At 38.8% G+C, this 21,309-nt stretch overlaps 1 protein-coding gene across 11 annotated transcripts in view; it reads right to left on the bottom strand.

The window, feature by feature from the left end:
* Window positions 1-21,309, bottom strand: part of UNC80 (unc-80 subunit of NALCN channel complex) — a 199,204-nt gene that overhangs the window by 5,688 nt on the left and 172,207 nt on the right. For 9 of the 11 annotated variants that reach the window (XM_019656896.1, XM_019656897.1, XM_019656905.1 and 6 more), the window contains 8 exons: window positions 20,124-20,247; window positions 19,188-19,394; window positions 17,009-17,193; window positions 16,276-16,441; window positions 14,731-14,910; window positions 10,188-10,326; window positions 7,659-7,715; window positions 945-1,026 (listed from right to left, as the gene is read on the bottom strand). In XM_019656896.1, coding sequence (XP_019512441.1) covers window positions 945-1,026; window positions 7,659-7,715; window positions 10,188-10,326; window positions 14,731-14,910; window positions 16,276-16,441; window positions 17,009-17,193; window positions 19,188-19,394; window positions 20,124-20,247 — 1,140 coding nt within the window. The remainder of the gene's footprint in view (window positions 1-944; window positions 1,027-7,658; window positions 7,716-10,187; window positions 10,327-14,730; window positions 14,911-16,275; window positions 16,442-17,008; window positions 17,194-19,187; window positions 19,395-20,123; window positions 20,248-21,309) is intronic. The other 2 variants (XM_019656903.1, XM_019656907.1) reach the window with 1 other exon arrangement.

The raw sequence follows: 21,309 nt of genomic DNA, 5'->3' as shown, positions 1-21,309 counted from the left end.
CTAAAGAGAATAGGCAGAATAAAGCTGGCAAGAAGGGTCTAACTGCCTGGAAGGAAACACTCTGCTCAGTGGATTCTCACAACGAGGAGCTTATTCCTTTCTTTATGGGTTTCTGTGGACTCTTAGGGTTGTTCCTTGCATTTGTAGCTGATAAAATAAACTTCTTTTTGCATATTTAACTATAAATATTTGATTCTGGCATCCCCTTCAACCAATTGTATCTCCTAATTATTACTTCTGTATATATCATAAGAACATTAATTAATATAATTTAAAATACTCAATGTGAGAATTTCAGTGAAGTTTAGGATACAAAACTAATAATTATTGCTTCGAGGTCAGCCTTTCTTCATCTAAAAGTTGCAGCTGAACATATGCTAATTCTCAGGGGGTGNGGTGGGGGGGGAGGGTGATGAAAAAAACCTCAGATGCTGGAAAGTGTCTGGTATGCAAATCTATGTCGGGATGCTCCCATCAAAGCAACAGCACAAAGCCTTGTCTAAATTTCTATTTCAAAAATAATGTAAAGGAGCCCCACCTAAGGAAATCTGTAAAGATGACCTTTACTTTGATACCAGTTTTAACTTGAATCATTGATCTTGAAATGAGGAAGAACACACAACTGTGTCTATGCCTCTACACAGAAACCAACTTTTTAATAAATCTTCTTCAGTAAATTTGGCTGGGAAAGAAGGTTTCTGAATAGGGAACCAATAGAAGGATAGGCCCACTTATTTCACTAAATAATCCTCTTTGCTAATACGAGCTAAAACAGAAGCTAAAAACTGATTGTTTGAGCACTTACCATGTGTTAAAGTTGCTCTGTACTGCTTACTTTGGGTGGGGAGAAGGCAAAATATAATCTTAATATGCATGGACATTCACAGTTGAATAGAGCTTCCATTTCCTAGGCTGACTCTCACGCCCTTTTGGGGTCTGCTTACCTGCCTCAGGCCCCTTTTCCTCCCCAGCGGCTGCTGCACGAGGAGGTTCTGTTGGCCAGGCTCACTCTGCACACTCGCCACCCTGTCAAGCACCAACAGCATTAGTGGACCTGGAGAGAACTCCGAAGGCCACCCTCTGGTGGGTGTCAGCCCAAATCACTGATGTAAAACAGTCACTTCAAAGATACCATTATCTTTGAAGGAAGGTTGGGAAAGAATCCCTGAGATGGGAATTTTCAAAGGTTTGGGAGGGAACACGAGGCCTGGTGGCCCGAAGCTGCCAAAATTGAGATTCTGTTTTCCATCACTGATACCGTATCTATCATTCAGCAAAACATCGGTTTGATCACATCCCTGGTTTGGAAGCCACCAAATGGTTTAAGATGTCATAGTCTAATCTCAATTTTTTTTTCCAAGGGGAAGGGGAAAAAGTGGTGACAAACACACACACACACACACACACAACTCTACCACAAGGATGGGAACACCTTTTTAAAAATTTTCATTTAAATGAAAATAAGATGGATGGGTATCAAACACATCAGACACAGAATCCATTTGGGGGTGAAGGGGCACATTCAACACATGTTTGCAGCCTGAAGTCTCTGTGACTCCTGAGTAAATGAATAGTCACATAGGCAGACAAATGTTTTTTAAAAATGTTTTTATATTTAAAAGGCTGGCAAAGTAATTAAGCTGTCAGTGGAACTCGGAAGATCAATGGATTAACATCAAGTAGCTGCCCTCAAATATATTGTGCAATTTATAAAAGCAACAATCTGCTCCCCCCAAATTTACTGTGGATGTGCGTATTTTATATGCAAAAATGAGTACTGGCAGTGGTCACTATTCTAGTGTTGGGTGAAGCTGAAAATACTGTCATGGGCCCATGATCCTTTTTCATTCTGCATGCACGTATAATAGGTGTTCATAATGGGAGTGGGGTGAAAAAAAGAAATGTATTGTGCTCCAGAGAACAGTGTAATCCTGTGGATGATGCCAATGTGATTATTTGGTTAATGGGTAATTAATTTCTGCTTTGCCTTTGCAAAAGGAGAGTCATCTACAAATAGTTTTTAGAGTAAAATATTCCACAGAGGAATCCAGAGTCAGCAACTGTCCAGGAAAAAGAGAGAAAGGCTATACTCATTGATTTTCATATTTTTTAAAAATGAGCTATCTAAATACCTAGCTGCAATTGTAGGGAGAGAAACTGGTGGCAAGATGGACACAGATGTTTCCCCTGTTGTGTTGACAACTGGTTAATCATCACATAGTTGACACAGGCACATCTGTCAGGTTTTAAAAGTCTTATATTTCCACTGGAAGAAAATCAGTGATTCCCAAATGGAGTTTATCAAAGTTTTTATGAAATAAGCATGTAATTATATCATAATTATACCATTTGGGATACACAATACAAAATTCCATAAAGAATACCCAAAACAGATGATTTTAAAACTTTCTTGTTCTCCTAAATATTAAGTTCAAAAGATCAATGTACATTACTTTTACACATGTATGACCTGGTACCATATATGACCTTACTATAATGACAGAAAATTACCCCAAAGGAACAATACAATAAATTCTGATAAGCAACCCAGACTATGTTGCTGGCATGTTTGAAATGACATCTCCTTGTTAATTATACATTTTGACATGCGACTTAAATTGGAAAGAGTATTCAATTACCATATGCACAAAAGTAGAAACAAGGCTCTCCGAAATACCAAGCAAAGCTTTTATTGGAATGGATTCTTCATTGACATCTAAATGTTACCTCAGTTCCCTTGGCCGTAAAGAGAGGTTAATACTTACCATCTACCTCCCATTAAAGTAGAGAAAAAGAGTTAGTTGATGTAAAATGGATTGAACATGAAAAGTAATGTAGATAGCATGCTTCCTTGTTTTATATTTGATATTTGTAATGAGTTTATTGCTTTTAGAACTCTAAAAGGAAGTTGGTAATAAAATGTTTTGAAAATAACTGGGCAGACAAAATGAAATCGAGGCAGTCCACTTGTCTCTTTTTATTCAGTAATCTGAGATTGTGAGGAAAAAATGGTGCAAGAAAAGAAAAGAAATACACGTTACTCAGGGAGTGTTAAATGTCAAAACATAATGAAAATTTCATGATGATTATTCCAAGGGAGGATCATAAGCATCAAATTTTCTCTATGGATAGAGAGGCTTATTTATAAGAAATAGATCAAGTTTGTAGTTTTAGTAATATTAGTAATTAGCTGTTCTACGTAAATGGTATAGCATTTCATCAATGGAATGCGCACATCAAAGATGAAATTATAGAACATGTCTTTGAAGACATATTGCAGCTAAATTCTCCCTAAAATGTAATGGTACCATGTCAATATTTAGGACATCAAAGTCTGGCTTAACTGTGTGCAGTTAGGACGCATTACTAATAAACAGCCAGAGAAGTTAATAATGGAAGTCATTTATGCAGGACACATTTCATTTTCTCAGGTCTATATCAAATGAGGGTTGCATATAAAATGTAGCTTCAATCTAGCTACTCTCCACCTCATGTAATATTTCAGTGATCTGTAGGATTTGCAAAGTGTGACGGACTGTAGGCGTACGACACTAAAACCAACCAGGAGAAGGCCAGGGCATGAGCCCTACACACCTCTCCACAGAACACTGGTTTCCTGAGATCTTTCATTTTGGGAATGAGAAATGGCTGATTTCCACCATTTTGCTAAGAAAAAGGGCAAAACAATAAGGATAAAAGCAAGTAAGGCTTTCTACATTGAAGCTAAAATCATCCTTTGTATTTTTGAGCCACTGAAAAATGTTACAATGGCACACCATAACATGAGTTTATAGAGAAGTAAATGCATGTGGGGCTTGGCGGAACTGGTGTGCCTCAACTGTCTACAAAAACCAAAAACACCTTACTCAGAATGGAAGGAAGTCATTTATAATATAGCTAGGGATATTTAGATAATGTTCCAAGGGCAATTTTGGCACAAATTACCTTTCCCCTTGTTTCAGCATGATGGCCTGGATTGTAGCATATCAACATGTATCTTCTAATGGAATATATACCTAATGGTATTTTAAAAAAATAAATGATAGGCAAACAAGGGGCCATTCAATAATGCAATAAAAATGCATATCACTCATCTCAAATTACCAAAAAACTACATAGACTGAAATATATTTCATAAATAAAAAAATGGAAGCAGCAGCACTGGGTGAGACTGGCACACAGAAAATGAATTAGTATTTTCATGGTTTTTATCTATACTTGTAGTTTCAGTTTTAATGTGGTTAGAGAAATCTAGAGGTGGGACACAAGACACACAGCATAACCATTTACCTTGAATGATTTTCCTGCGATGAGAATGCTTTAAAGCCAGCACCAAAGGAGCCATAAGGCGCTTGCAGAGAACAGGGAATTCAATGGTAGACAAAGTCCCACTTTTCCTTTTCCTAGTAAATGCTTATTGTTCAAAATTTACTTAGCCTCCACAACATCCAAGAAAATCTGTTTTAAATGCTACAGCATTTAGAGATGAGAGGCTGGAATCCGATTAAAAAGGAGGAGTAATCTGTGTCTTATACATCACGTAAGAACTGACTTAACAAAGACAAAGTACATATATGTGTATTACAGCACACATTGTCTTAGCCATTACTTTTTAACTACATAAAACGGTTGTTTTAATATATTTCTTTGTACTTTGAGACTACTTGTCAAGTTTTTAAACTTTGAAAATGTGGATAATGATCATGAGATGTGTTCTACTAAATAGGTTATTTTTATTTTGTCTTACCCAGATTATTCTTGTTTAAACTTGAGCCACATTATTTTTTTCCACTGTTATTAAAATTCCTTATGGAATCAAATAGCATTGTCATCTCTCTTTTTTTTTTTCTTAAGAGTTCCTTGTCAATTCCTGCCTTTCAAAATATTCTAATGTGTCCCAACAAAATTGAATTCTCAAGTATAAGCACCCAGGCTTGAGTGGCTGAATAACCTTCTGTATGTCTATACTCTTCTGAAAAAAAAAACAACAACATCGTCCATGGTGTGTGTATCTGGGGAGAGCATAGGGCGGGAACATCTTCAATGAGTTTCTATACCTCTAAGAGCAACACTCTTAACAAAAGAGAATTCTTCCATAGAATATTATTACAATTTAGTAATTTCTTCAAAAAAAAAAAGAGCATCTTTTCTTCATAGCATAGTGCTTTTAATAGGTTGATATTTCTTGTCATGAATCTTAAAAAACAAACAAACAAACAAACAAAACCCAGTAGGCACAGGTTAACAAAACCCTAAAAGAAATTTTCAAAAGGTCTACAAAACTATTTTTTTCCTTCTATTCATTAGGTTATCCTCCTTATCCTGGTCTCTCCCTCACTTAGCCCTCAAGCCAACTTGCCCATTGTGCTTGAAATAAGTGCTCTTTCAAAAGCAAATCCCCAGAAAGTTAACCAAAATATGGGGGTTGGTGGGAGGAACTGGATTTATTCCTTTCCCTTAGGCATGCTTCCTGATATCCTTTAAGCTTTGGCACCAGGTTTTCCTTAGCACTATTTTGGGTGTATTTTAGGTCCTGAGTGCTCAGGTGTGTGCTAAACGTGACTTACATTGTTAATGTCTTATTGCTTCTTTAGGATTTTAAGAGTCTGCAGCATAAGGAAGTTTCATTCCAAAAACAGAAAGCCCAGAAACCAACTATAACAAGTATATATCCTAGTTTATAAACCCACCTCTTATTAAATGCCGAAAGTTCCTCTCCTCCAAAGAGAACTTGGTGACATGATGGAGTTCAAGAGATATGATTTGCAGTGTATGGCAAAGGTGGATGTTCTACTACTGGCTGATGGAATGCCTCTGCTTTAATAAAATTATTTAGAATCTAAAGGGAATGCCTCATCTTCCAGTTTCTTAATGACCACGACTGAATGTGGGTGACTGGGTGACACCCAGAACTAAAACACAACAGTTACAGGAACAACAGATCAACAATAGTTGATCTAAAACAATCATCAAAGTCCTGACATGTCTGACATTCAGTTGTAGACAAAATCTATAGTTTTGGCTCTGAATCAGTCACACATAGCAGAACTTTGGGTTTATTCCCATTGACAATGGACTAGGGCAGACTGGATTGGTTTGGAGAGCTTCAGATCAGTCATTTGAACCCTGAGCCTGCCAGAGAGGGCCAAATCCTTTGAAGAGTTCATAAAAATCAGCTCAAACTCCTGCCTTCTCTCATCCACCCACTCACCCACCCACACGTACTATTTATTTAGCAAGAGTAGAATTTGGCCCTGGGACAAAGTCAGCCAACTGGAAGACTGAACATTTGCTCCTCTCAGGAGGCCACTGAAATTATCTTCTAATCAAAGTTCTCCTGGCTCACATGTAGTATTAAGCATTTAGAAAATGCATTCTTTGAAAGCAGTGGTCATGGTGCTAGACTTGGTTCTGATCTCTTCAAATGCTCTGCTCAATGAAGGGCAACCATCTTGAGGATTGCTTTGTTTTTTTCTCATCCCCAAAGCTCTTGATAATCGAATTAAGTCTGCATTCTGAGGCACTCCCACATTTACCACCAACAAAAGACTGATCTGTCAAGGCCAGGGCTCCCAAACACAAATGAATGTCATGAATTATGGCTCCTGGGGGGGGGGGGGGGAAAGATACACCTGGTGATGGATGTAATTTCCCATTTTCAATTGCAGAAGAAAATGTGAAATCTGAACAAGATGCAAAGAAAACAAAGGACAACCTGTCACAGGAACGGCCTCTCAATATTTCTTCATCTTTGTGACAAAGCAATAAACACGGGTATTTTGTACTCACTATATAATGCCAACCTGCAAGGGAATGTTTTCTCTTGAGATAGAACAGAAGGCACTCTTAAAATGAACAAGAAGCATTAGCCCTAATGAGGGTTAGTTGAGAGGTGTGAATCAACAGCACAAGATTAGGAATGTTTGATGTGATTTCTCTGAGTGTTAAAGGTGCAGTCCCCCTTTCTGAATCTTTAAACCAGCAGCCAAGACATATTGTTTGCACCATGAGACTTCTCTTACTTACCAAGAAATGTTTATATCTGCAATTTCATGGCAAGTTTTGGAATCATCTTTGTGCTGGGACAGACATCCTTTATTTAAGTGTTTGAGCAACCTACTACTATCACCCGCCATATAGCACGCACTAAAGAGGGGGAATTACATAAATTGTATTCACATCGCTACTCTTATTATAGCATCATTGTTTTCTTACTGTCCATGGTATCCGCTAAAAGACCTGTTTTGAATTACTAGGGGAATTCCTGATGATGGGGCGTTGAATTAACAGGCTTCTGAACAACAATGCTTAAGGAATATCAGTGTGGGAGGGAATGGTTAGTGAGATAAATTTAATATTTGGCATATCAAGCATTTTAGACATCCATGGGACAAGCCCCTAAAAGAGCTCCACAGATTTTTTTTTCTCTCTCTCTTTTTTTTAGGAAGCTTTTTAGGCCATTTGTGATTTAGCTCTGAAACTGAAAATGAAGGAGGCTACACCTTTGACTTCCAGGCTTGTGTGTTCATGAGCAACAAAGGGCAAAGAATGGAAATAGAGATTAAGACTGGGCGAGAGGAGACAGAGAGACAGAGGGGACAGGGAGCAGCCAGCTCCCCAGCACAGACACCAATAGACAGGTAGCATTGACACTGTACCTAGAGAGGCTGCCCTCGGCGGCCAGGCCCTGGGAGTCATCGAGGACATTAGGTTCACTGCAGGAGGGGTAGGGAGATGAAGCATTTAGGGAAAGAAAATGCAAACAAAAGAAAAAGAAAAAAGGCATGCAACTTACTGCTTCTCAGAACCAAAAATAAATAAAGTTAACAGAACAAGGAAGAAAAAGGAGACAGTCAACCATTTCACCTTGTGCTGGGTTTGTCAAGACATAGGACTCAAGGCAACGGGGGAGGAGGAACTTCGGATGAATACGACTCAGAGGAGTGATCTATTGCCTGGTCAAGAGTTGGGGCTTAACATGAGCTCCAAATGGATATGTGAGCTCTGAAACGCATTGCAGAATGAATCTGTACAAGAAGAAACTATCACTCCTTTGGTAAAATTTGGCTGGCTGGTTATTATTTTTAACCTGTCTTATGTACATGATGTTTCATTGACCAGGATACCACTTCTTCCTTGTGTGTTGTGACATTCTCACACAGAAACACTTACCATGAACTGCCACAACCAAACTCTTGGAACTGATGCCATTAAGAAAAGCAAAGAAAGAACCCAACTTCCACTGCTAATTTTGCAATGAAAATGCAAGTAAACAAATGGAGGGAAAGTAACCCTGGAAAAATCCACATGGAACTCCCATTTGTCTCCTTACTCCATCCTCTAGTGACTGATTTGTAAATGCCCGAAGAAGAAATCTGTCAGGTTGGTGAGAGAATAATTAAACCATTTATCGATTTATTGGGATGCGGCTGATTTGGGGCATTGTGAACAGAAACTGGGTCATACTTTCTCTTTCCTGCAGTGCCTAGTATTGAGCTAAGCACTCATGAGGCACTCAATAAATGCTTGTTAAACCGGATGGAATTCAACCATTTAGGAAATGAGTGCCTGCCCCCAAAGAATTATTTAACTAATTGTACACTGTGAAAATAGCCTGGGTGCCCTGAAAGAGGCTCCCTTTCCCTAATGCAAATAGACGTTATTACGTTCGCTAGCTTTCCAAAGTATGACTTCAGTGCAAATGGTTTAATTAGATTATTTTTCTGGATGCCTAGTTTACCTATAATAATAGAACATTTTCTCCCTGGAAATGAGTTAACCCCTTCATGTATATGTACGAAGGGAATTGATGGCCTGGTTATTTAAGGTAAATAACAACAACAACAAAAACTGTCTATTTTAAATTCCTACAATTCCCTAATTTACATAAAGTTATAAATGAATTACCAGACAGTTTTATTTTATTCTTGATGGAAACTTGCACATTGCTAGCAATTAAAAATAGTTACCAATAAAAAAAATAGTTACCAATATTAATTGCTTATATGACTTTGTATCTTTTTGGGGGCATTTTATAGTTTGGCTCTGATTTTGTTGACACATTTTATTTATAAGACTTCCTTTTCAAAGGTAAATTACCAAATGGTAGGTAAAAAACCTCTTACAATGATCATAAACCTTATATATTATCAATTTTTGTAATACATAGTACTTAAAATATTGCTTTCTTTGCAAGTACACAATTCATTTATTAATCATCTTTTATCAATTTCCCCTATTTTTTGATAGTCTCTAAAGTTAGGCCTTATGTTACAAATTTTATTTCATCTGTATAGCTCATGAACTATTTGCTAAAGGATTTGGGTACAGGGTAATTATTTCTGTGTATAAACTGAGTTTATCTGAACATTAGAATGTTCCCTGGTTTTCATTATTTTCATGTATTAATTATACCACATTGACTCTATAGGTATTAAAAATAAATAACAAACTAGAGAAAAAGATAATTCTTTGAAATAATTCCATTCCTCAAGTAAAAATATTGTTGGCTCTGAAAGAGATAATGTTTTGACCCTTATGTCGGGTCATTTTCTATATATGTGACATTTTTTATGTATATTCTCAGGGAGCAGATAACACCAAAGAAAATATTTTAAAGGGTGTAGTCATGGAATCATAGAACCATAGATAGAGAAGTTACCTTGACAATGGTTTTAGCCAATCTCCTCATTTCACAGGGGAGAAAACTATGGGCTTTTCTTAAATGACCTACCCAAGGTCACACATAGTGGCATAGGTCCTTTTCTGCTTGGTTAAGCATCACTACCTCCAACTAAATACTGATGACATACCAGAAGTCTAACCTTCACCAAATATATCAAGCTAGTTCTATACCCTTGCCAGGTACTCATGATTAGCTTAGCTAATGATATATCTGAAATACAAGAATGTCATTTGAAAGTCATAGACCATGTATCTATTTATAGAAAATTTTAAAGGAGAAACAATGCTTAGATTGGAAATTGAAATCCCTTATACTAGCCTGGCTGAGAAAACTCTGTAAATTGTTGCCTGCACAACTCTAGTTGAAAAGTCTTTTGTTGAATCATCTACCTAAAAACGTTGATTATTTGCTTCTCTTTCAGTCATTTTGGAATAACAAGTGAATTTTCAGGATTTCTACCTTCCCCCAAAATGAAGAGTATAAGATATCCATGGCTTTTTACCTTTGGCTGGGTAACATGCCCACCTCAGCCTGAGGTGCAGACATGCTAGAGACATGGCTGGAGAACCTCCTCCTTCCAATGGCACTCAGGAGGTAAGCTTCTTGTTCACTTACCACACTGGGCATGCTTACAGAGTCATCTGGAAGGGGCAAAAGAATGGAGTGCTATAAGACAATGACATTGACTAGAAAATCCAAACCAAATTCGTACTAGGGTTCCATCCTTGGCTTGCTTACAAAATTAGGGCAGTTTCTAAAGCTAAATTACCTTTGTACAGATTAAAAACAAAGAGTTTTGGGGTCTTAAGAAACACCTTCCTGGGCCAGCTGAGTGGCACGTTAATAACTGGCTTGGGACACCAGCTCTGAGCAGCAGGGCCCCGGTTCGGATCCCACATGAGGGCCAGTGACACTGCGCCCTCTATAGCTAAGATGGTGAACAACAGCTCGACCTGGAGCTGGGCTGCCGTGAGTCGCTGGCGACAGCGTTGGCTGCAGCAGGGCTGCAGCAGGCTGCCGTGAGCTACCGTGAGTGACCAGAAGCCAGTGTGAGTGGCCAGCAGCTGCTGTGAGTGGCCGTCCAGAAGCCGGCGACTGATCTGCCTCGCCCGGGAAGAGCGCAATGATAATACCAACATGGGCCAGTGAAGCAACGTCCTCCACAACTAGACTGAAGAACAAAAGGACAGCAACTTGTCTGTTCCCCTTCCCTGATTCCCCAATGGTGTTCCCCTCCCCCAATTCCCCAGTAAAATCTTAAAAAAAAAAGATTTTCCTTCCCTATTTGTATAAAAAACTGAGACTGTAACAGCTCAGCCTCTAGAGTTACCGAAGACTGTCACCTTGAGAATGTAAATAGAACTGCAAGTTAAAGTGACTGCATGCTTTATTTTGGTGAGGGAAACAGCTGCAAGAAAACTTCATGTATGCATCGCATCTTTAAAAAAAAGACCTTTGGTGTCTTAGATTTTAATCTGTACAAAGGGATGAATAACAATTCTTCATGTCCATACATCTCCCACCCTCAAAGAGCCTTCATGAAATACATGTAAGCTTCTTATCCATCTTTATAAGGTTATTTGTGACGGTCAAGGGGCAGCTGCAAATTAAAAATTTCAGAAAAACTGGACTATATTTTTTTAAACATTCCAGGAATAGTTCAACAAAGTACATTTTTATTGAATGAGTGACGTACCTTTCTTTAATATTCAAATACTATATTCAGTACATTTATTGGTTTTTAGACTGCTGACAGAAAAACTATTTCAGGCATTTTTGGAAAAATATTTTAAAAACTGTAAAGTTCAGAAATAAATGCTTATTTTAATTTAAATTTTAAGTTTTAACCATGTAGTTTTGTTTTCTCCACAGATGCAGAAATCAATGTATCCATGTGAAAGTTAACTTTAGCACAATATTTGTGACAAGGTGACCTCGCTTTAAGTGAACTAATGTTTGTTGCTGAACAGTAAACATATTTTGATTAAAATAGGGTTTTGGTGAACTTTTGCTAACATTTAAGGTTGTCGAGCCATTTGTTTGAAATACCCCAAGTGGTCATATTTGTAATGAAAATTATTTCAAACCAAAAAGGCGAATATGAAAAGTTCTAGAAATTTTAATTTGCTATATAATGACTGACTTGAAGTTGATTCTTGTTATAGAATGGTGTATCTTTTTTTAGGTGTGTTCATAGAGAAGCAAAAAAAGCAAATGTGCCTTAAAAATCATGAGAAACATGGTAGGGAAGATTAAGCTATTTCTATAAAGATTTTCCCATATCCCATTGATTTCTCCCATTATTCAAACTGATTTAACATTTACTCCCTCAATATTTGTTTGGTGATAATCATGTCCTGCCTTCCATTCATCCTTTTGTTAAGTGTTCTGTATAGAAAATGTCTGTCACCTCCTCAACAAGACCTCTAAGATCTTAGAGGGAGAGAACATATCTTTCTCATATTTTCTTGCTCCTCATCTTGTTCCTGCTAGGTCTTAATACAGGTTTGATGACTGAATGGGAAAATAGTTTAAGTCAAAGCAGTCTACCATCTAGCTTTCATATACCACCTCATATAAGTTAATACACACCCACATCACAATCACGCTACAACATTTGTTAGCAACTCTGTTTTCATTGGGATGGTTGTGATGTCTGAGAGCAGAAATATTAGCAAAAAATTGCATAGTTGTCAGTGTATAAGTGTTGGCATTTGGTTAAAGATTGTTTATATCTTCCCTACGTTTTCCTCTAGCTCCTTCCTACTGGCGAGGTCAGCTACTTAGTCCTAAGGTTACCGGAAAAATATAATTAGCTCTACTAAAGATAGGTTGTATCATTTCCCATCATTAAAACACACACACACACACACACACACACACACACACACACACACTATTGAGACTACCTCATGCACTAAAGAAAAATAGATGTTACTATAAGTTCTGAACTATTATTAGGACTTAACAGATATTCAAACTGCTTATCCTTGTCTCATTTTGTTTTCTTGATCAAAATAAGTCAGTCAGAGAAAGACAAATACCATGATGATTTCACTTATATGTGGACTCTAAAAATCAAAATAAGTAAGCAAAGAAAGCAGAAACAAACTCATAGATACAGAGAACATTTTGATGGATGCCAGATGGGATGGGTAGAAAGGGGAAGGGATTAAGATATACAAATTACCAGTTATAAAAACAGTCACAGGGATGTAAAATACAGCATGGGGAATAAAATATAGTCAATAATATTGTAATTCTATGTGTGGTGTCAGATGGGTACTAGACTTCTTGGAGTGAGCATTCTGTAAGTTACATAAATGTCTAATCACTATGTTGTACACCTGAAACTAATATATTGTATGTCAACTGTAATTGAAAAATTAAAAAAAAAAGATTTTTCAAGATTTCCCTCATTACAGTTTTAGGAGTATTTCCATGAGCAATGACCAGGGTGATTTAGAAACAAGTATGTCTGCAGGCTGTGAGCAGGACAATATGATTATCACTTTGTTATCTGATTAACCCTGAAGCTAAATCTGGAAACATTACTGATAAGTGTTTTGACAAAGCATTTATTTCTTTCCTCGCCTACACATCCAACTGTAGTAGAGTATTAAAATACTTTCATTCATCTTAGTTAATTAAAATTCTAACCTCACCTCCCATTTCCTCCATTTAATTTAGTTCAGAGTGGGCTTTTTGTTGCTTTTTGGTACAGAGGGGCTCTGACTGAAGCTCTAGATTTTGTTTTCATTCTTAAGGCATTGACAGCACACTTTGTTATAAATACTATATTGAGTGTCGTTAAAACACTTGGGAAATAATCAATGCAACTTAAAAAAACATTAAATAATAGTGGTATTTAATGGAAACTTTCGCTTTTTACTTTTTAAAACCTACTCCTTCATTTTATAACACCAAATCTTAAGCACATGCATTAGAAGCTCCTGCGTTGCTAGAAACACTCTTAACTCAAATTTGGGTTGTATTCCCTCAAGCCAGCCTGCTGGTTCATGTTCTAGATCAGGGGTGGGCAAACTGCGCCTCGCGAGCCACATGCAGCTCTTTGGGTACACTCTGTCTCAAAAGTTTGCTGACCCCTGGAAGAGCCAATCCAGTCCCTCACAACAATTTAAAAACTATTCTAGAGCCATAAATATATTTTTACATAATCACCATTATGTGACTATCCTTTAAAAATTTTATAAATGAAACCATTATAGTTTTATTTTCATTTTCAATTTTACTTCAGAACCACATGCTCATGAGCCACAGTTTGCTGAGCCCTGGAGTCTCTTCTGTCTCAAAAGTTTGCCCACCCGCTTTAGATAGCACAGCCAACTGATCTTTTCTGAGTCCTGAGCATAAGCATTGCTCACTTTTCCTCACCCATTGAGGTCATGTAAATGCTAATCGACTCTCTAAGCAAGATATCTAGGAAAAAGGGGAATAAACACTTCCTTTAGTTACTTAAGCACAATTTGAATGAGAGTTATTGGAAAAGATTGAATGTACCGGGGGTGCCAAAAAAATGTATACAAGTGGACACTTTGGTCAATGTTGCTTAAGCAGTAGTTTGCCGTAATCAGAAGTGTCTGGACACTGATGGTAACCACTTTGAGTACCTCTTGTAATTGCAGAAGTCAAATGTGACTTGTATTCATCTTTGTTATTGGTATATATTGAGTATTACAATTATAATACAGTTTTCCTTTCTTAAAATGTGCATACATTCTTTTGGCACCTTCTATATAAGCTCCAAGAAAATGGAGGGGTTTTTAAAAAGTTACTTTTTGCCTAAGTTCCTTCCAAATGACCAAGGATATCAAGGAATTGATAGAAGAGCAGGCAGTAGGCATCAGGGAATCAGTCACAATTCCATTTTAAATCCTTTTAATAAAAATGACCAGGGCATCGGAACTGGAAAAAGCTGGAAAGGCAGAAATCCTTCCCACGCCCTCATTTGTGTGGCCAAGCTGTGTCACACATGTCCCTCCACCCTCACCTCCCTGCCTGCGGGATTTTGTGGGGTGACCTACTTTCCTCATCCTCCTCATCAGTCCGGCTCAGGGTGTCCTGCGAAGCCTGCTGGGAGGGCTCACTGTCCTGTTCCCAGACAGTGCCAGTGCCCGTGTTGGAGCGCGACATGGTGGCCAGGCTCAGGCGGTACGCAGAGGTGGAAGTGCCGACAGTACTGATGGACGTCTTCCCTTGGTAGGCTGGAGGGGTTGCGAGAACAAAGGAAATCCACGTGAGGCTCTTGAAAGAAAACAAGCGTTTGCTTCAAATGTCTCCTTGACCACTTGCATTTTTAAAGAAAGGTCAATTAAACGGTGTGTCCCAAATAAATGATCTTTAGGACAAAGTAGCACATGGAAGTGAGACTGTTTTTTAAAAAAGAGAAGAATTGGCCATATATACTTATAAACTGAACAGTGAAAGCATGATATCTCTAAGAGGATAAAATGCTTTGACATTGCTTTTTCCCTCATTGCTTTTCAATTTCATTTTATAAGGCTGGTAGAATGAAAATCAATTTTGACATGAATTGTAGCTTCTGACTTGGCAGATTTTACTGAGAAATATACACTGCCTGACAAGCATAGGGAAGTAATGAGTACATTGTCTGGTAGAAATCTCACAATCACCATCAGCATACATAATCAAAACTGTGCCCCTAGTCTCCTTTTCTGAAAATTACAAATTATAAAATACCCCCTAGGTTCTATGTCAGATTCTTTCATTATAAAGCAGAATATTTGAATGGCTCTGTGGAAAGTTCCCCCAAATTGTACTTGTCAAACGTTTCGTCTTGAATACATTGCAAGCAACAATAGAAGAAAAAAGCCACACATATACTATTCTTTTTATGGGCAATGACTGCCCTCTAATGGCAGATGGTAATTGATTTTCCTTCTTCAGTAATCTGTTGACATAATTGTTAAAAGGAAATGTATTCCTAAAGAAAATCTTTTCAATAACGTAAAGAAAGTACCTCCTCGTCTGCCAGTTCTGATTCCACCCCCTCTCCCTCCAATCTGTGAAAAGTGAACGGCTTTATGATCAGTCATACAGACTGGTTTGAAGTCCCCTCTCTGCTGCCACTGTAATGTGTGTAAGTTACTTCTCCTCTACTGAGTCTGTTTCCTCATTCTATAAGTGAAATTTCAGTTATGCACCCTGCAGGTATTTGTGGGGATTAAATAAAATAACACCTACAAAATCATCTACCATATAATAGGTGCTCAGTGAATGTGAGTCATCCTCCTCCTTTTCAAGAAAAAAATACATAAATCAGGCAAGAATTTAAAATACGGTCTTTCCAGTTAAATAGTCAAGAAAGAGCTTAACTACGGAAATGAAGATTGTAAAATATGTTTAGAAAAGCAGTAAAATTAAACTCAGATGATACCCCCTTGATCGGCTGTGTTGTTGACAGTGATCACATGGTCTTATCTACCCATGTACGAAAATGGCTAACTCGCACATCGTTCCAAAAAGAGGGGTAACCGGGGCAGAGGCATTGTTTGCAGGTTGTAAATGCCATGAGTCAAACAAACTTTAAAAACCCGACGCACACTTACCCGATCCACTGTGAACAGCCTCTTTTAGGATTTTTAGCTCGCTGTTGAACTCGGCAATGAGGGAGCTCTTACACAGAGGGCGCGGAATGAAACGCCGCTCCAACTGGTCTGCGATATGCTGCCGGGCCGAAAGCTCTTCATGATTCTCCGCTGGCTGGGCCAGAAGCTGCGATGAAGGCATAGATTCTCAGGCCCTCCATTTTCCCATGTGTAAAACGGACTACTTGTACCGATTTCATAGGTGGTCGTGAGGATTAAATAAGGTAATGCATATGAAGTTTTCAGAAGAGTGCTTTATACAGGAAGCAAATACATTGCTTTGAATCAGAAAATCAGGAGATGAAAAGAATACAAGGGCGGGCGAATACTGCGGGTCTCAGAGGAAAAAAAACATGCTTTAAATAGCCTATCTTTTTCGTGTTTATTTAAAATCAGATCTCAGCCAGGCCACTGAAAAAAGAACGTTTTCCAGGTCATTCTACGGGGTGAGGATGGGAGGGAGAAGGTGAGTAGGGAGAAGGCAAAGTTGTATAGACTGAAGGTACTTCAAACATGAAATTTTACCCTCTGGAATATATTTTTGAGCTGTTTCCTCATCAAGCATGGTATTAACAGGTCCTACTGACTTGCTATAGACCGTCCCATGAGCACTGCTGCAGTAATGCTGCCTTCACCTGGAGAGCAGCACATGCGTGGGGCTTGTCACCTCTAGGAGGAGAAGCGTACAACACACCTTGCACTGGATGAAAGGGCGCAACAGCACGAAGATGGGTATTCGGGTCCGCACGATGAAGTCCAGGAAGTCCCACAGGGCCAGGCCTCCCACTTTCCGCAGCGCCATTTCCTTCACCTGGAGGCTCAGCCAGTACCACTGGCTTCCGAGCTGCCTCTCAAAGCAGACGAGAATCACCTTCAGTGCTTCACACCAGGAAGAGAGGAGAGTGAGCCTGCAGACGCCGGCTGTGGAGGAACCCAGCCCACTCCCAGCTGCCCACACCCACAGCCCTTCACACAACAGAACATTTTCTAACTTTCTAAACTCTCTCCGTGTTTCCAAAAACTCACATGTACTCCTGAGCAAGAGTGTTCTGATAGCAAGACACAATTTTGTATGGTAAACATGTTTTGATTCTGATTAGGAGAATACAAATATCTTTCGTAGGTACGTTTAACTGCTTTTTAGGAAATTGCAGAGTAAATCAGTCCACAGAATTGAAAGGAAATGTGTTCTAAACATGACGTGTAGCTAATATTTTGCTTTCCCAACGTTTTATCATAGTGGCTTTATGGTAATACCAGTATATCACTCACATCCTAAACAGCAATGTGGGAGTTTTAAAATATTGTTTTTCTTTAGAGCATAACATAGTCTTGTTATTAAAAGTAAAAGCAAACCATGCAGAAATGCACAGTTCAAAAATAAAAGTCCTACTTCCCAGCTCCCTTTAGGACTCCACCTAAACTGCTCCCCGGAGGTAATCAGTAGGTGGGTTTGAGTATATCCTTCCAAATAAAATAACTTCTTCCCACTTCCCCCGCCCCCTTATTGCATATCATGTCTATTACTAAACCCTGTTAGAGTTCTTTGACAATATCTCTTTCCTCCCAGATTCTGGCAGCCCTGTCACAATCTACTTTTTTTTTTTTTCCAGGAAGCTGGTTTCACAAACAATGTCAGAGCAAAACCAGAATATTGTAAAGATGCGATTGTCAAAGATTAGCGGGAGCTTCCTCTGCCACCCCGGCTCCCCCCACAGAGTCTGCCATGGGGCAGTCATGGGAATGCGGGCCTTCTGGGTCACATCTTAAGGTCCATCTCAGCAACGAAAAGACACACAGAAATCTAACTCCCGAAAGCCTACGTGAGTCACACATGCCTTCACCATTTAGGGCATTTCCAGGGGAAACCATGCCACATGACACACAGAAAGATGTTGTCAGATTCTTCTTTACCCATCTCCCTCCTCAAAATCTCACTTTCCTCAGCAATCACTCTTCTCAATTCCTCTCCCTCAACTAAACAAACAAAGGAACAAAAAACAACACGCCTCTTTCCCCACCCTGATCCTGGTGACATTTCTACTGTTATGTGCCCATGAGCCTTCTCTGGGTTTCTGCCAATCTGCTTTCTACCTTCACCTCCATCACCCCAACACACAAACAGGATAGCAAAGGGCTCAAGAGCAGGGACTATGGTGCCAGATGGCCTAGATTTGAAATTTGGCTCTGCCACTCATGGACTGTGTGACTTTAGGCAAGTTACTCAACTTTTCTGGGCCTTAGGCTCTTCGCTCCTAAAATGACAAGAACATTTACTTCTTAGAGTTGTTGCGTGGGTTTAGTGTGATGCTGATGTAACGTATGGAAAACACCACTTAGTGTACAGTAATGCTCAAAATAAATGTGAAAATACATTTTAAAAAGAGGACCATTAAAAAGGCAGAAAGTAGAGAGAACTGAAAATAGTTAACTTGTCCAGTATTTTCTCCTGTCCTCGTGTTACATGTGAAGCCCTCTTTCTCCATCATTCTCTGTGCAATCCCTAACCCCATGCAGGGCTTTGTCCCAGAGTCTAGGCCCAGACAGACACTGTTACAAAAATAACCAAGTAATTTAGGCATCACAGATATGAACGTACTTTGGTTTTTTTGGCATATATTTACTAAAGGAAACCCGACTCTTTCACAAGGGTGATGCGTTTTACTTGCTCAAGTGGCTTCTTCAAATACTTTCGTGATTGAGGTTTTTTAAAATATTTTTTGAGTCAAAGTGGAACATAACTAAAGTAGGTATGTAGGTATGTATATACAAATACGTACACATGCATACATACATATACATATATACATGTGTCTATAGAGAGAGAGAGGGAGGAAGAAAGGGAGAGTGGCGAGGGGAGAGAGGGTACCCACCCAAGTATGCTGCTTGGCTGGTGGACTCTGCCAGCCCTTCCCTGCGCAAGTCTTTCCCAGCATCCCCCGGGGTGGAGCAGTGGGCGGGGGAGCTCTCCAGCATGAAGTTCTTGCTCCTGGATGTGCTGATGATCCGCGGAGGCAGGAGCACGTTAATGACGGTCTGCAGGAGCAGCTGCACCTCAGGCTGCTCTAGCCATGGGCTATCTGAGGGGCAGAGTTCAGGAGAAGGAAGTGGAAAGAAAAGCAAGTCACGAGGTAGATGTTCCACATCAGACACAGAAAAATTCAGCTATCTTTCTAATTCCAAACTAGAGCACTCTAGAAATGCAGATGTTTTCCCCACCAAGCACAGCTTCTCCTATAGACGATTAATGGTGTTTTCTCCACAGTCAGCACGCGAGAGCTTGCACTCTTAGCCAAATCTCCTGCTTACCATTTCAATCTCCTTTGTTTTTTTCTGCTCAGATACTCATAATGTACTGTCTTTACATTTGATATAAACTTTTCCTAAAAGAAAAATCCCCCAAGAAGAAAGAGTAATGAAAATACATTGGAATTTAATGGCAGTGGCAGGATTTATGCTAAACCCAGTGGCAGCAGGTTATCAAGGCCATTCACCTGCCAGTTCACATCATACTGTACTTCAATTACTACCAGTTTGTTAACTGAAACACAGGTCTCCCGATTTTTGCTGTACTATAATGATTTTAAATAGAATGCACCTTCCGAGAAGTGGAGCAGAGAAACTCTTGACCCAGGGTGGCCAAACTGAAAAGAAAGAAAATAAAAATCTATTTCCTAAGGTAACCCCATTTAAATCCTTCAGACTGACTTCAGTGATGGTCTTCAAGGGAAAGGAAAGAGAAATAAAAGCCTGACATTTAAGAAAGCACAACAACAATGATACATTTCCTGTAGTTAAATTAATCAGACCTTTGCTTCCAGATCCTACTGTGAGCACAAATGGGATGAGTAGATTTAAAAGCATTCCCTCCCTTCGCTCTTGATTGGTGAATGGGGAGATCACATGGCTTAAAGGGAAATCTTCTTTTAAAGCCTGTGCAGCAATGATAGAAAACAAGATTAATTGACTCCCACACCCATTCAGTGCGTTTGTTTTAACACAGCGTAATGGAGACCGTGACTCCCTGCTGGCTGCTCCTGCAAACTATGAGTTCAATTGTCGTCTGTGCAACATACAAGATTCACTCAAAGCTGATACTTTACCATTTGCTTGACATAATTGAGAGCTATATACCTAAAAAACAGTAATGTCTTGAATATGAAATGAAAAATTATGGTCTGATACAAAAACATCCACATTTTCCCATTCAATTTCTCCATGGGTCCACCAATCAACATTTTAGAGACAAAAGAAAAAGAAGAAAATGAGAACGTCCCACTTGTTCAATTTGGGAGTTATTTGAAAGCTCTCTGACCCCTACATAAGGCCTACTCCAAACCTAGTCCAAAGCAATAGGCAATACAGAAAGAAAGAAATGACCTCTGTACACAGGTTATTAAAACGTATCTCTTTAGGATGTGATTCTTTCGCTTCTGCATGGTAGCCACAGGTCTTGCTTCATTTATTTTCTGTCACCTACCCATTCTCTGGATGATGCACTACCAAGCGTGGTTGTCAGAAAATGGATGGGTTTGTTATCCATTCACATCAGTTGTATATTTCCCATTGGTCACAGAGCTTTTTGATGATTCACCACACGTTAAAATTACATGACATCCAGAAATAGGCAGGGGAATTGGCATTCTGCATTTTTTGCTTTGGGAAAGATTATTTCAACTTTAAGAAATAAAATCACTGGGAGAAAAAAACAAATCACCCACAATAGTCAACCTACAATGATTAAAGAAAATTACAATATTCAAATTCTAGTAATGACATTTGAAAAAAAATTTATATTGCAATTCTTTCTGCAAATAACTTAAGACCAGACTTTGAATATTGCTCTCTTTTTAAATTAATAATCATGAGCTGATTATCTGTGAACCATTATTTTCCTAAGGTATCTGCATACACTTTAAATGGCTGAAGTGGTTCCCAAGGTGGTGGCAGAACTAAACGACTCTGCTATTTTTGAGATCTCAAGAAGAATTACAG

This window comes from Hipposideros armiger, unplaced genomic scaffold, assembly GCF_001890085.2.
Source record: "Hipposideros armiger isolate ML-2016 unplaced genomic scaffold, ASM189008v1 scaffold_268, whole genome shotgun sequence".
In the NCBI taxonomy this organism is placed as follows: Eukaryota; Metazoa; Chordata; class Mammalia; order Chiroptera; family Hipposideridae; genus Hipposideros; species Hipposideros armiger.
Note: the sequence above shows the minus strand (reverse complement) of the source record. Positions and strands in the feature narration are given on the sequence as shown.